Here is a 16,491-nt window from a genome sequence, read left to right as displayed (position 1 = left end):
AAACTGAACAAGCTGTTGTCAGTTAAAGAGTCCATTTGTTATTCACCTACTAGAAATAACAATTAAATTTGTCAATGCTTGAAGAACGCCTGTACCAGGTGCTAAATATAGACACCCTGCAGACCAAAGACTGGAAAATACACCGCTTTTGAGACTCAAAAACTCACCCCGGTAGAATACTCTTGTTATGTTTCAATAGCCGCGGTTTCAACCGCTCACGACGCAACAGACATATACCTTTTACGTTCGTTTCATTTATCTGACCTGTTATTGATTTTATGGTATGTCGGCCTTAACTGAATGGAAAATAAAACCGGAAATCATGGGGGTTATGATCAACACCTGTACGATAAAATCCAACATCCACGGTGAGAACATTCCAGTTTGAACTAAGGGATCATTATCAACTGTTGATGGAGGTATCATAGGGGGAAATCTTCTTTTCTCTGGGTTCTCCACACGTGTCAGGGGGAAACTCGTCTCGTCTCTATATCTCGTCCCCTTGAGGTACGGGATCGGGAAAGTCACTTTAACTTTACAGTCAAATAAGGCACACATAACGAAATACGTTTCAACTCTCGTCTTAGTCGATCTTTTGGAGCACTCTTTAAGACACAGCGCCCTGGGGAAAAGTCCCCAAGACTCTCACAAGGCTGAACCAAGACTCGCCCAAGACTGGACTGCCTCAAGGCTCGCCCCTGGACTGGACTCTCGACTGCGTCTGTCGTGGAGTATTCGCCAAGACCAACTCAAACTCTCTTTATTCATTTTCAAAACTCTAACCAATTACAAAACAGTAAAAGACTCTAGGGCGTAACCTTCAATCATAAAGCCAATCACACTAAGTACTGAATACGTCATATCTTTTGATTAATCGTTCACTACATTAATAACTATGATTATAAACTGTCAGAATGAGTAATCTAAAAAGCGGCGGTTATCTGGTAATTAGTTCCAAATCACTGAGCCAAGTTCCGTCCAAAACTTCAAATAGGCCTACACGATGACAGACATAACACAGCAATTCGCTAATAATCAGTTAATTAAGTCGGTCAACAGATACGCAAAAACAAATTCATGACAGAGGAACGATAAATAACTTTGCAAATTATTTTTTCCTTTCACTCAGATTTTAGGTATCTTTTCTTTCAGGGGGTTATGGCTATCACTTTTGACAGTAGTATGATTTTCGTTAATAGTGTAGATTATTTTTTTGTATTTACCACTCGCATAGTTTCTTTTGTTCAACCCCTATGATCGGGTTTCTTATTTCGAAGTACCAGTATACCAGCTTACTCGTGCTGCGCATTGAGGTGGCCCTCTAGTTCTCTATACATTGTCACGGATTACTGTTATCCTAATCAATGCATTCATAACACAGCGATTTTACAAGACGACTGTTACATTAATTGTTCATATCGCGGTTCGCGATTCGTGACTGTGATTTGACAATGAATTGGTGATCACTACATTGTAGTAGGAGTATATATATACCTACATAAACAAAGCATTCGATCCATATGCGTTTGCGTTGTTATGCGTGGTGTGGAACCCATATCGGACGTAGGAGGTCGCTTTGAGGCACTCTATTGTAAACCAGTGAATAGTAACACGTTCTTCATTATCCGTAATTCAATTATAAATAATTGTTGTTTATTGTCTAAAGATAAAAACACAATATAGACAAAATCATAGACTTCAGACTGAGGTCAACAGCGACATCTCAGAGTAAATGTATATGAATCTTAGAAGGCAGTTTGAATGAATGAATGAGCAACTTTGCAAATTATTTCCGAGTCCCCTTATACTGTCAATAAAACTATATAGTTGCTCTCTCTCTCTCACTCTCTCAGCAGGACTAAACGGAAATTTGAAAATTTAAAACGATCAAACTATCTACACCCATATTTTTTTCACTAGATATGCTATATACGAACATGACGAACACATACTTCCCGACAGCCAAGCATTTTGAGTAGTATTGCAAGTTTTCATTAAAGTCACGACGGACTCTGTCATCAGTAAACCAGTCAGGTCTACCCTCGCTCAAAACACTATTCATCAAAGCGACTAGTTGAGCTAAACTTAACACGTAAAAATAGAACGCGTATTTTGACCTCCACGTGGCCAATCAATGGCTGGACACGGATACGTTTGCGGTCATTGCCAAAGAGCCCCGCGTCCATTGCCTGGCGATGCTCTTGCGTTTCACCCCCTCCGGAATGTTCTACTTTCGCAGCCTAATCGTAGGTTTTTCGAAAAACGTCGAAAAAACACAGGAATTAGTAGAAATGGGCGGATTATTGATAGAGAATAATGTCTTTATTGCAAAAATGCTGAAAAACCGGCAAATTTGGTAGCACAACTTCCCTCTATCATATACACCCAGCGACACCGATGCCAGCTGACTGTGTTTTTGTAATAGCAGTGTTCAAAACGGATGGAAATAATAAATGATGTAACAGATGAATACGTCCTAGTAATAAACTAAGTGACTTCTAAAGACTGAATGTTTTTGCAAACTTCGTGTATAGTTATAAACCGACGTTAGCTTCACGTTTATGTCACACTATTGAAACAACCAAAAACATGTTGCTTGTTTTTGAGCGGAGCGGATCGACAACCAGCCTAGCGGCTTGTTTACGTGTATTTCCTATTCCCTGGGAAATACCATTAAAGTGCCTGTGAAATGGCTGCTATTTTCACGCCTAAAAATATCCATTAATACATAAATATTATTAATTTTTATGTTTCAAAGCATGAATTATTTTTTTAAGTGAAAAAATGTGTTTTAAACTCAATCTACGGCAACTTTATTTTTGTGTATTTTAAAACAAGGCTCTTCATTAGCTTCTTATTTGCATACAGAAATTCCCCTTGTGACGTCATAAGGGGAAGTCGCACGGCAGCATTGCATTGCCGATACGTGTAAATAAGGCAAATTTCATGTGCAGTTTTCTCGTCTTTGACTAAATTTTCACTTATGTACTTGTTTGTCGAGGAGGAATGGACCATAATGAACACATAGTATCATTGTTTGTTGCACGGGGGTGAGTTAGATGCGAAATATGTCCGTTCTGGTGTAGCTGGTCACCGTGATCGTCACCGGCGCACGTTTGTGCACTGTCGCTGGACAAAATAGAATGTGACGTCGGAATTATCTCGTTATTTAGCAGGTTACTAAGCACGTCACTACACTGTTGTATTTCATCGATCGTCTGAGTAAAACTTTCAAAAATAAAATAAAAGAGAACATACTTGACATTCTAAACATTAGACTATAGTGATCACTATAAAATAATTCAAAAAACGACAAATCACAGTTACTAAATAAATGACAGCCGCGTAGAAATAAATTGAAATTTTGTTGAAATAGGTTAACGCGTCGGGTCACGACGAGGGCAAGTGCGTTAAAAGTGGCGTTTAATTGGATAACAAAAATAATCGAGATCGACACACATACAGATAAATTCAGAGTGGATTCGAGTAATAGCGTGATCCATTGCGTGATTGTCATTTATAACATCATATTAAAACTTTATTTGGTGGAAACACATTGACCAAGCCCGGATTCTTATTTCATAAATTATTACGCAGATCAAGCTGCAAGCATGGAGGTAAAAAAGAACAGAGGTGTGAATTCGACATTCAACACCAATCACCAAACAATCAGAAACTTTTAGCCTTCGAAAATGAAAACAAATATCAGTGTGTAAGGGCTGTGTAATTTCCTGTTTGTCCGACGCTTCGTTTTCGTGTCACTGTCAAAATTATTGCTACCTTTTACTAAATGGTCTCTATAAAACGATAATCAGGATCGCAAAAAAAGTCAACTCATTTGAAACACTTGCCGGACGTCTCTCTCTCTTCTGAAATCCGTCTCGGTGATCTGTGATAGGTATTTTTGATGGTTAAAAACCTTTCACTTAGGTAACCGGGATTCGGTCGTTTCCACGCTAGGCTGACAAAAAAACACACACAAGCTTCATTCATGTTCCAAACGATTCTCTGCCAAGTCCCTGGTTTTCACCCGAGACAGCATTAAATCACTCTAAGTCTTTATTTCTTGTCACTCCTTAACCAATTACAATCAGTATAAGGGACTCCAAGGCCTTGCCTTCAAACAAACAACCAATCACATGAAAGTTTTACACATCATAATCAATTAATTACTCGTCAAGCTATCTAGAAAAAACACTACTATATATTGTCAACACTAACTAATATTTATGGGGTAATAGTCTTGCACTAACATTCCACAAAGATACCACCTTAGTTAGAATCGCAAACAAAATTGGTTTAGGATTATAGCTACTGTATTGTATCTTAAAAACAGTCATAAGATGTTTTTGGTTGATTTCGACCAGCTCGCCATCTGGTCTTGTCATTAACCTTTATCAGTATATGTCATGGCAACCACTGTCAAACTGACTGAAATATAAATCATGACAGATCATGGTCCGGAATCTATTTCTTTCAAAAGTGTTGCGCCAGGTTTATGTTGTCGGCGTTTCTCTTTAAACCTAGTTGTTTTTTCATGTACGAGGACAGTTTCTCCAAAAAAAAAAATAAAAGAATCCGAGGTTAAGTGGCTTTCGTCCACTGATGTCGTACCTTCGGATCGATTAGAAACGTGTGAATACTCACACTATGACTATACGTTTCACTGCAACTGCCCGCAACACAACATCTAAAAACTCTCTCTCAACAAAATAAAATAGACAAAAAAAAAGAAAAAAAAAACGCCGACCGAAAAATTTATATCGTTTAAAAGTATACTGAATGACCAGTGTTATTACGGCTCAGGGGTATGACTTCCTCTAACATTTTGGCATTTGGTGGCGTACTTTCGGCGAGAGTCGGAAATCCGGAAACAGTCGACCGTTTCAGGATAGGTGGGCGTGGCTACAACACGAGAAATATCCCAAATTTACTTGGATACGAGTAATCATTTTCGGCAAAAAAATCAATAACTGCCGATTTTAGTGGGACACAGATCTAAAATGAAAAACGTGGGGATGGGCATTGCACAGGCACTTTAAAGCGGGAGGGTCATAACCTGCGCACGCGCGGGATTTGTGTCTCAAGCGACGAACACAAAACACGCTCAAAATGCAAAGCCTGAAGGTTGATGGCACAGTCAGCTGGCGCACACCTGATATAATAAAATAAATGCGATATTTACTATATGGGGGCCACCATCTTGAATGACGCATAAAACTAAATAAGAGACAAGTTGTGAAACGCGTTTTTCAGATTCCGACAAATCAGGACAAAAATACCAATCTTTCACAATAAATACGGTTCATTGGGGTTATATTAAGCCAACTGATAACAAAATTCGACCAAATTCGTCGTTTTTGTGTGGAAAAATCCTATGCATACGAACACCTGGTTAATGGGTAGACGTTTGTTTGTAACCAATGACACGATATGGCCATCTGACGCATGTGCAGGTGATGACTCCCCCGCTTTAAATACTAGTACGCTAATATAACTGACTCGGTAACTTAATAACCACAGATGTGTTTACGACGTAGTATGATTTATATCTGTCTCTTTATATGAACACCTAACAAAGACTCTGTTCTGTTTCATACTCTGTGTTTGTCTTTGTCTGTGTGCGTATACCTGTGATTGCCCGTCGAATGCACTGCAATTGTATTGCATAATTTATTTCCAAACGTAACGATCAAATCTCGCAACCATCAAAGGTACATATTGATAGATTTACCCCGGGGAAAGCGGAAGAGAAAGGTACTCCCTCAACTGTCAAATCGGTTAGGGTGTGGCGCAATAGGAACTGGAACCTCACCCATTTGTTGTTTTTTCATGCTAATAGTTTTGAAATGATCAACTTGAGCAATTGTTTTTTCATTCGGGATCTGAAATAGACATATAGCGTACATTTTGTTTTTGCTTCCATACTTTTATCTCGCATATATGGCCAATTTCTTCGCGCTTTTTATAATAAATCTTCAATTTTATAAATATTTGGATATTTTTGAAAAACTGAGATGAAGGTCCGTGAGCCTTAAATCAAATTATTACGTCATCGGTGATGTTTTTTGAGAAAAAAATATGTTACCCATTTCCTTCAACAGAAACAGTTCCAGTCTGGTTATCTATTCTTATTCTAGATTCTGTAATGAAATTAAAAAAATATATCTGAGGTTCTTAATCAAGAAATAACTTCATGGTGGCCCCTTACCTACTAGCAAGATGGGATGCGATATTTTCTACCTTTTAAAAATTGTGTTATAAATTCTTTGTTAATTGTGGATTAAATGGTCAATATAGAAAAAAATATGGTAAAAAAATATACTGTTTATTTTGTGAAAGGTAAAAAAAGTTGACCTTGCCGAGACTTTGAAGAAACACCCGTGTCTTATCTGATATACGCTTTATAGTACTCGGTTAAAAGTGAAATGTATCGACTACTGAGAATACACGATGTCATCAAAGAGCGCGTAAAATAGGTGTGGCTGTATTTACAGAGGATTGATGTCAACTTATTGTGTATGCAAGACCTTTCCTTACAAAACGTCTTTGTATTGCCACCGTGACAGTAACCTATTCAAATAAACGGTACGTAGAGAGGGCACGTATTAGCAATAAAACCCAGCCTAGTACAGGTCTACTAAGACAAGCACACAGCCACGTTGTATACTAGATCGTTGTCCCAAAGAGTGGAGGGCTGGGCGGTGATTGCGTTAGAATCCTAACTGCACAAAAAAGGGACAAGTGGTAATGTATTCAATAGTATTAAAAAAATACATGATGTGAAAAAAAAATCAATTTTAGTGTGCACGAAATGTATATTCGATCCAATCTAAAATGGTATCGCTGTGTCAGTCTTCATTCGTCAATGGATAGACCATTACAAACTCTGTAGGGTAAATGACAGAAAAACTGTGGAATATATTTTCCTTCACTTAATTTTGTGTTTTATTTTTTTCTGTTATTGATCCCTGCAGCCTGAGTTTTTTCAAGGATTAATTCCTGTGCATTTTTTCCATTTTTGCCCCCTTTTTTTACCCCTCCAAAATTTATAATGGTCATCCCATAAGTGGATTCCAATGTAAACATATACCATGATAAAGTTTGTCGCAATGTGCACCATCTTGAAATTAAATACAAGAACTCTTCATACTGGCTGCTACATTTCTAATACCCAACACTCAGGCCAATCAAAGACACCTTGCCGTCAACCAGATTCTAATAAGTTCAGACATCAAACCGAACTTCCCACAGTGTCAGTAATTGGCTTTGACCTGCATGACTCCCGTAATAAACTATAATGCAGGCAACAGATGTACTCTATAGTTAATAAAAGAAAAATTAATGATCGCACGATATGACAAATTGTAACGATTTACAGAGCATTATGACAAACCAGCTGATGTTGACGACGACACAGGCGCTTTCTCTACTTGTTTTTTTGTATCGCCTTATTGCACTAGAAACACCCCGCCAATCCGAAAGCACCATTACAAGAGCACTTACACGCTATATTGCCCAGTTTCCACAACGAGGAACAAGCCAAGTTTGTTTTCTCATAAATTACTAGTATACTATGAACAAACTACGAAACTCTGAATTCGTGCGACTGGCATTCTTTGTAATAAACAGTGGCTTACAATACAGCCTATGAAAGCAGAAGGCCGTGCTTTCGTTCTAAAACAAGTGTTAATTGGTCTTTTGCTTTTATGACCTCATGAATATGCAAATCTCATTTATTCTAATACGAAATGGGTAGTTTTGTATTGTGACCTGCAACTGGTCTAGCACAACGGGTTTATAAGTCATCATAAAAAGTAATACAAAGACATGTATGTGAATGGTCAATTCAATATAAAGAATTTTTCTTCTATTGTGGAAACTGAAAAGTTTCCCAATAAAAAAGGATGATGGTTTAATGTTGTTCATCAGTTTCGCATAACTCAGTTTTAAGTTGTAATACGCATTCTCAGTCAGTGGGATTCGCTGAGGTCAGCAAAACTATGATGCGAGGTGCACAATGGTAGGACCAGATATGGTGAATTTTGAACGATTCCTCATATATACACAAGTAATATTGTACCAGTGGAGATGGGGGGGGGGGCGCAGAAGGGCAGACAGTGCACTCGAAAAAAATGTAGGGGGCGTCGCCCCTCCAAAATCAAGCTGAAACCCTTTGTGTCAGCAAAATTTGCCCCTCAAAATGCAGGGAATAGCATTTCAGAATGTCTGGATTTCGAAATTGTTAAGGGGGGCATGCCCCCGGACTACCTAGTAAGGTCACGCCTTCGACGCAAGGTTAGTGAGCAGATCTCTCCCCCCATGCGCACAATTTCGTGCCACTGACTCTGCTGAACTAATTGACTTGCCTCTTGCAAAACAAAGACTGTGCTTTTATCACTTTTGGTAGTTTAGTCTGGTGATGTGGATAACTTTTTAAGCATTTTAAAATAGTTTTGTTGGATACTGCCCTTAAATTTTATTTATAAAAAATAACTGTACATAGAGGCAAATCAAAGATATACGTGCATTACAGAAATTCTCGAACAAAAACTGCTGTTTGTTGTCAAAAATAGGTTTTATATTCTGAAATATCACACTGTTTTGAAATTACTTACTCGATGTCCGTTCGTCTGTCAACAATTTACATTTATATCTCAGTATCTACCTTGGCTGGTTCTCTCATATATTTGTTAATTTAATGTCAAAATTTTCAATGTTGTAATATTTGGTAAAAACTGGTCTCCGAAACCGCCACTCAGACTGATGGTTTCAGATATCTTGATTGTTTCCTCTCAGATTTTTTCAGTTTGTGATAATATATTCTATTCTCAAATTTCAGCGAATGTTTTTGTCAGTTTTGGTCATTTTGCGATGACATCTATTTTCTATTTTTAGCGATTGTTTGGCAATTTTTGAAACATAATATGTTCAACTTCCTCTTAAAAACTACTCAACTACATTGATACTTAGTATGTTGATAACAATTACAATTGCCATGACAACGTACAATCGTATAATCTGCATTAGTTGTGATATGTCAAAAATAATAACCATGTCAAATAGCCAATATTTCATCGTACCGAACATTATCAACTTCAACTTTATTTTCAGGGAAAACAATCTACAAAGACAACGGAATAATGTCGATCGGGTTGATTGCTTTTTACAACTTATTCTCCACTTGCTTGAAATGAGAAGTGGTGATAGCCCTAACCCTGAATATTTTTTATTGTTCCCAATACTAACGAACTTCAACATCACGCGCCATGCTAGTTTTAAAAACTATGATATACTAGTATAAATAATCTCACGAAATTGAAACTCGTACATTTATAATTGCGGAATACAGAGTGAAATTTAGTTTAGAATTTTTATTCTAATTTTGTAGCTCCCAAATTTATCATTGGTTATTTCAGACGAACAAATACAAAAACGACAAGTAATTTAAATTTAAAGTAATATAGGGCTTGACGTCAACTTTTAAACCTACTTTTCGAAATGTATGTAGAGTTTCTTACAGTCTATACATATTAAACAGATAATTTGATTACTGATTACAGGCTATGTATCATTTATCATAACGACGGTTTGCTAAGATGACGTGCCTCTATTTAAAGCGGGGGAGTCGTCACCTGCGCATGCACCAGATGGCCATAGCGTGTCATCGTTTACAAACAAGCGTCTACCCATGAGCCTTTGCGTTTTAGCGTGTGTTGTTAAGGTCGCTTGGGACTCAATTCCCGCGCGTGCGCAGGTGACGACCCTGCCGCTTTTAAAAAAGTCCAAGACGGGGAGTTAAGAAGAGCCGTACTGGTGAAACAACGATTACGTCATACCCCATAAATACATTAAATATATGCAAGGGTATATAAATCAGAACATAAACTAATATATGTACCGTGACTGTCTGTTATTATTCCTGCTTAGGGCACGAGATAAAAAAAATCGAGCTCATGCAATCGGGTCATTCAATATGATTGAGAGGGTCACTCTAAATATACGGGTCAACTGAAGTTGACAACACAATTTGGAAGATGTTCGATGCAGTGTTGTGGAAAGATGGCATGAAGTTGGTTACATGCCCAAGACAGTAAGTGTGTAATTGTAAGTGGTAGATTGAGAATTGTTTTCAACGTGTTAAGTTAAACCTCAAACCTCGTTAGTGCGAATATCAAGGCCCCAGATGAATATATTCGTTATAACCGGTGTTCGTAATAACCGATCACCACTAGAGGGCGCTTTACAGAAACAAACTAATTACCATAAGTCAGGGTAAACAAAACTATGGCGCCATTTTAAACACTAGACCAAGCATTAAAAACACACAAATAGTATTGAAATAAACGTTGTCATTTTATTAAAATAATATTAAAATGGAAAATACAAATGTTGAATTCGGAATGCTTCATTCTCTGTCCTAAATCTTCGGCCTTTGCCTGGAGGATAGGACCGCTGATTGGGACATTCATAGAACGGGCACTGGTAAACCATTTCAGCAATGCCTGCTCAACGTCGTCGACTGCTGAAAACCGCATTCGCTTCCGGCACGGCTCAATTTTGTTGTGTTCGAACATCTTCAAAACATCAGTTTTTTTCTTTAAAATCGTTGACAGTGTACTGGGTTTAACATCAAATTTTCGACAGACATCGCCGTGACGAATGCCCGACTCAATCGCTTTGATCATTTGGACTTTACAGTCCAACGACAAGGCACGCCGTTTGACACGAGTTGACATTTTGAAGTCAGGACGGAAACTGGCATCTCACTCGTAGTCGCCGTAATTTATCTAAAATTTACAGCGTCCATGCTTCACACTTTTTTATTGTGAATCTTAAAATTAAAAACTCGAGCAGCAAGGGCGTCGAAAGTGACTAGACACTGGAAGTCACGTACACAAAAGATTTTCACGCCCAAGGAATGGCTACATTGTTTTTATTTTACGCTGCACAGCTCAAGCCCACTGCCAACAGCGGAAGCGTAACACCGTGTATTTGGCGGTTCGTTTTAGGATTTCGCAGCTGTTTGAGCGAATGAAATGTTCGCTATAGGTGTTACAGACCATTGTTTTTCAGAGAAAATCCTTTCGTACTAAGCGGGTTTTCGTAATAAACGAGTTCGTTCTAAGCGTTGTCAATTACCATAGGGATAATGGATTTTCAAACGGGACTTCGGTGTTCGTTCGTTGTAACCGGTATTTCGTTGTAACCGAGTTCGTATTAACGAGTTTTGACTGTATAGTGTTCCTTACACTTTTCTTCATAAGTTGCGTCTTTGATTGTGTGTAGTTGTTTGTCATTTTCGGATATAGTAAATCTTATTATTTGTTTTTGTCAACTAAAATGAGCTCACAAATTGTTGTGATCAAGCAACTGAAGTTGGTTGTCTCCAGAGAACGAGACTCATGTGGGAATAGGTAGTTTCTTGAAGTAACAAATGATTTGCATTAATGTAGTTTCTAAATACTCACGATTATTTAATTAAGTAAAACAATACAAACAAATAGAAAACAACGATATACTATAATTCCTAATAAATAAATAAATAAATAAATAAATAAATTTAGAATGCCTGGAGACAAGGTCGCAAGAATTAAACATATATCTGTCGCCAGAGGGCGCAAGACTACCACTCAACTTGAAGTGTGCCAAAATAGAAGGTTGAAATATGTCTTCCAAAAGCGTTCACCTTTGAAGAGCTAAAGTGCAACTATAATTAATAATTAACTATAATTAATTTCGCTCTGAATTAATTCAACTTTGCTTCTTTTTTTTTTAGATTGCAACATTCCCAGCGCACCAAATTTCGGAGTGAAACCTGTCAGATATCCCGTAAATGATACTGTCGCAGAGAACGTGGTGGTAACATTCAGTTGTCTAGACAGTAACCACACATTGGAAGCCGGTCCTTCTAATATAACATGTCAAAGTGATGGTAACTGGGCAGGAGTGCCGAATCAGCCAGCTTGTTTAGGTATGACTGTTTTTAATGATTTATGTCTACAGTGTCACGTGACAGTTTGGCCAAGTGCGAAATCAAATCCGTCATCTTCATTATATAATTCGTTGTTGATCACGTGATTACTAAAATATCTCCCCCAATATCCCTCACGATTAACACAACATCCTGACGTATTTGTGACTTGCTTTTTTCACGAGTCGGTGCCCATGGCGAAAAATCCCGGTTCATACTCGCAGCTGTCACGGTACTAAACATTTTCGCTTTAGGTAATGACAATGATAAAAATATAAATTCTATCACGCGCAATCACTGCTACTTATTTTGCTTATTGTGACAGAAAAATGCGACAACCCCGGTCAACCAGGGAATGGCAGGCAGGACACGTCCCCGGCTCCGAACTACCACGCATTCACGTCAGTAACGTTCAGTTGTGATGATGGCTATAGTCCCGTTGGATCGGCGTCAATATCGTGCGTTCTTAAAAACTATGATCCCGGTGAAAGTGCAGTTCAGTGGAGTGGCGACATCCCACAATGCAAAGGTATGTTGAATAGTGCACTTCCCAGCGACGAAGCGATTTCTGTGGCGCAAACATGAAGGAATGTTTTTCTAGACAACAATCGCGTTGGGTTGTGATTTCTTTCAAATTTAGCCGATCTCTCAAAATATTATTTTAAGTTGACGGACAACTACAGATCAAAACAATATAAATTTCGTGAACCTACTTCCTTTCGCTCATTGATATCACAGAGGTGCTTCGTCACTAGAGGGCGCATTATATTATCCGTCTGCATCCAGCACATAATAATTTAGCACACCGTCACTGACCGTACTCGATACTAAACACCTTGTCTGATTTAGTTAATTTCATTAAGTGTGATCACCCATGTTTCTTTGAGATTTGAATGATATGCAGACGTCCAAGACAATACCCAGGCTCAACTTAATTCCAACTATAGCATACCTATACTGATATATAAAGCATATATATAAGGATGGGGTTGATGAACTGTATCATGAATTATTTAGTAATATTAGTAATTTAGAAGGATCAAATGATCAGTATCTATTGCTAGGGGATTTTAACGGTAGAATTGGGAATATTTCAGGTGATAAAACTGTAAATAATAATGGTAAAAAATTAATTTCATTAATAAATAATTTTGACCTTTCATTGCTTAACAATAGTGATATTAGCATTGGTAAATAGACGTGGTTTCGCCATACACAACAATCGGTCATAGATTATATGTTAACAAATAACAGCTTTAAGTATAATGTAACAGAGCTGTTTGTAGATGAGGATAGAATATTTGATATCGGTAGTGACCACAATATTATGTATGCCACTCTAAACATTCCAACTTTAAAACGAGACCACAAAATAAATAAAACACAAAAATGGGATATAAACAAAAACACTGATTGGAATGAATTTCAAAATGTTTTAACCACCAAGTTATCATCCTTTGATGATACCGTGCGTTTGGCAACTAATACAACAAATAAACAATCAGCATGTGATGAAGTTTGGAACCAGTGGTTAAATAATACAATTGAAACATGTCGTGAGGTTATAGGCAAAACAATTACATCAAGTACCGGTAGTGCTAAACCATGGTTTGATCAAGAAATTAAAAGTGCAATAAATGAAAGGAAAAAATCAAATAAAAAACACAGAGAGTGGGTTAAAGAAAACAGCAGTTACCATGACAATGAAGGTAAAATATTATGGAATAAATATCTAGAAGATAAAAATAATGTCCAAAATCTTATAAAACAGAAAAAAATTGAAAACAAAGTTAAACAGTGTATTGAGGTTGGTAAATGTGGAGGTAAATCAACTCGAAAGTACTGGTCAATTCTAAAGGGTCCTAAACAAAGAACATATTCTTCAGTTGTTCTTGACCAGGAACATAAATTAATCATCGAAAAAGATAAAGTTAAAAATGTTTTGATAAATTATTGGGAACACTTGGGTGAAAGAAGTCATCAAAATTTGTATGAGAAAGATAGTTTTTCCAAGAATCAAAGATGTTTGAAAAAAAAGTTCTAGATTCAATAGCCAAGTATGAAGAAGATTTCTCACAAAATGTAAATAATATCTCCGTAAAGGATGAACAAATAAATAAAATAATATCAGATCTCAAGAATAATAAAGCTGCAGGACCAGATGAAATCACCCATGAAATCATCAAAGGTGGTGGCAAAGTAGTGACAGACTCATTAAAATTGATGTTTAATATGTGTCTCCACCTTAAGGTTGTCCCTGTAGATTGGGGAAAAAGCATAATAATACCATTACACAAGAAAGGCAATATAAAAAATCTGAATAACTATCGAGGCATTTCACTCAGCTCAGTTATTGGAAAAATTTATAGTAAAATAGTTGAAAAAGAATTAACCGATTTGGTGGAATCTAATAATATTTTAGGGGAAATTCAAGGGGGTTTCAGGAAAAACAGACGGACAATTGACCAAGTGTTCATTCTAAAAGGGATAGCTTCAATTCGTAAACACCAGAAAAAGCATACATATTTTGCCTTCTTAGATTTTAAAAAGGCTTATGACAGCATTTGGAGAGAAGGTTTATGGTATGCTTTATGGCAGAATGGTGTAAAGGGCAAATTATGGCGTATAATAAAAAATACATATAACCATATTGAAAGTAAAGTATCATTTGGCGATATTGAAACAGATTATTTTACACAGAATGAGGGTTTAAAACAAGGATGTGTTTTAGCCCCAACGTTATTCTCAATTTATAAGAATGAATTCAAAAAACTGTTAGATGATTCACTACTTGGTGTTAAATTGGATGAAATTTGTATAAATGGATTGTTTTTTGCTGATGATGTGGTGCTTATTGCACCAAATGAGGTCCAACTCAAATCCATGTTAAATGTCACAAACCATTTCTGCAAGCTATGGAAGATGACAATTAATGAGGAAAAGTCAAACGTGTTGATCATTAACAAGAAAGTTAACAAAAACAAAGATCGGCAGATTGGGAACTCAAAGATAAAAGAAGCTTCTGAGTATAAATATTTGGGTTATTGGATTACACGTAACTTGTCAGATCATACACAATGTACAAAAATGTCTGAAAAGTTTAACAAGTTATTCCCCATTATGAAATCAATTCTTGGTAACCATGGCAATGTAAATAGAGTAGATTATGGTATATCCCTGTGGAACCACATTATTAGACCTGCCTTAGAGTATGCCTGTGAGTTACTAATATTTAGTTCAACAGATATGGAAAAATTAGAAAGAATGCAACGTACAGTGGGAAAGTTTATTCTAGGAGCATGTCGATACACAGCAAATGAAGCCGTTCTTGGGGACCTGGGGTGGATAACTATGAAAAGTAGAGTCAGTTATTAAAACTGAATTATTACAAGAGGTTGTGTTTAATGGAATCAACCAGATGGTCAAAAATTATTATTAATAAACTAACAGCAGTTAAAGAAAATAATCTGATTAAGACCTGGCCATGGCTAAATAGCATTGAAGATATAGAAAGAAATATAAAGATAAACAAAAGTCAATTCACTAATTTGTCTGAAAGAAATATTAAAAATTTGATTGTAAAAAGTGACGAGATTCAATGGAAACAAAAAATGGCAGAGAAATCAAGTCTCGTTCATTATAGAAAATTTAAAACAAATTTAAAATATTGTGAGAAATATTTAAATTCTTTATCCAACTTCAAGGGCACCCAATTAAAATTCAAGGCAAGATCCTGCACTCTTGGTTTGGCATATGAGAAAAGGAAATGGGCAAACTTGGATAATAATGATTGTATCTGTCCATGTTGCAAAAAGGAACCTGAAACACTCGAGCATTTCATATTACATTGTGAATGTTTCTCAGCACAGAGAAAAACTCTAATGGAAGGGATTGAAATGCTCCTATGTAACAAAAATGAAATAAATTTACATAAAGACTTCATAGCAAAGTGCTATGTTTAATCCTGGGTGACAGTACAAGGCAGTATGATTCAGTCCTGTGTGACGAAATTGATACTTTTACAAAAAAATTCTTAGTTGATGCCATGGACAGTAGAAAGAGGTATACAGATAATATTTAATATTTTTCCAGTGTACTTCTTATATTTTAGTTTTCTTATTTTTTGTTGTTGTTGTTGCTACTTTCAGATGTCTTTTGTTGTTGTTATATTTTGTTATCTTAGTTCATGTAACTTAATTTCTTTTTGTCTATCAAAAGTTTTTTTTTTTTTTATCCATAAGTCTTTGAGTGAAATGTATTTTTTATTTGGTGCAGCTCCTAGTTTACATAGTGAGCCCCTGTTACAAAAGGGAAGCAATAAACAAATAAATAAATAAATAAATAAAGCATGTACTGTTACATTTTTTTTAAATTAGTAGATCAATAAACAATTGTTAACTTTATTTGTACCTAAAATATATTGTATATTTATAGCTAGCTGCAGTGATCTAAGTACGCCCTATAACGGCAGCGTTTCACCGGCTTCGGAAAACGGCACGTATCTCCATGGCAGCGTA

General features: G+C 36.6%; 1 protein-coding gene across 1 annotated transcript; it reads left to right on the top strand.

Moving 5' to 3' along the window:
* The first annotated feature begins 11,343 nt into the window (after positions 1-11,343).
* LOC146729805 (C4b-binding protein-like) lies at positions 11,344-12,559 on the top strand. Its single transcript, XM_085495087.1, has 3 exons — positions 11,344-11,407; positions 11,780-11,974; positions 12,300-12,559. The coding sequence occupies exons 1-3, from the start codon at positions 11,344-11,346 to the stop codon at positions 12,557-12,559; spliced, it is 519 nt and encodes a 172-aa protein (XP_085351213.1).
* Positions 12,560-16,491: the final 3,932 nt, after the last annotated feature.

This window comes from Saccoglossus kowalevskii, chromosome 21 (assembly GCF_978046115.1).
Source record: "Saccoglossus kowalevskii chromosome 21, keSacKowa6.1, whole genome shotgun sequence".
Classification (NCBI taxonomy): Eukaryota; Metazoa; Hemichordata; class Enteropneusta; family Harrimaniidae; genus Saccoglossus; species Saccoglossus kowalevskii.
Note: the sequence above shows the minus strand (reverse complement) of the source record. Positions and strands in the feature narration are given on the sequence as shown.

Coding starts and splice junctions, on each gene's coding strand:
- LOC146729805 (XM_085495087.1), top strand. CDS start 11,344: ATGAGCTCACAAATTGTTGTGATCAAGCAACTGAAGTTGGTTGTCTCC. Junction 11,408..11,779: donor CTCCAGAGAACGAGACTCAT/GTGGGAATAGGT, acceptor TTTTTTTTTTAG/ATTGCAACATTCCCAGCGCA. Junction 11,975..12,299: donor GAATCAGCCAGCTTGTTTAG/GTATGACTGTTT, acceptor TTATTGTGACAG/AAAAATGCGACAACCCCGGT.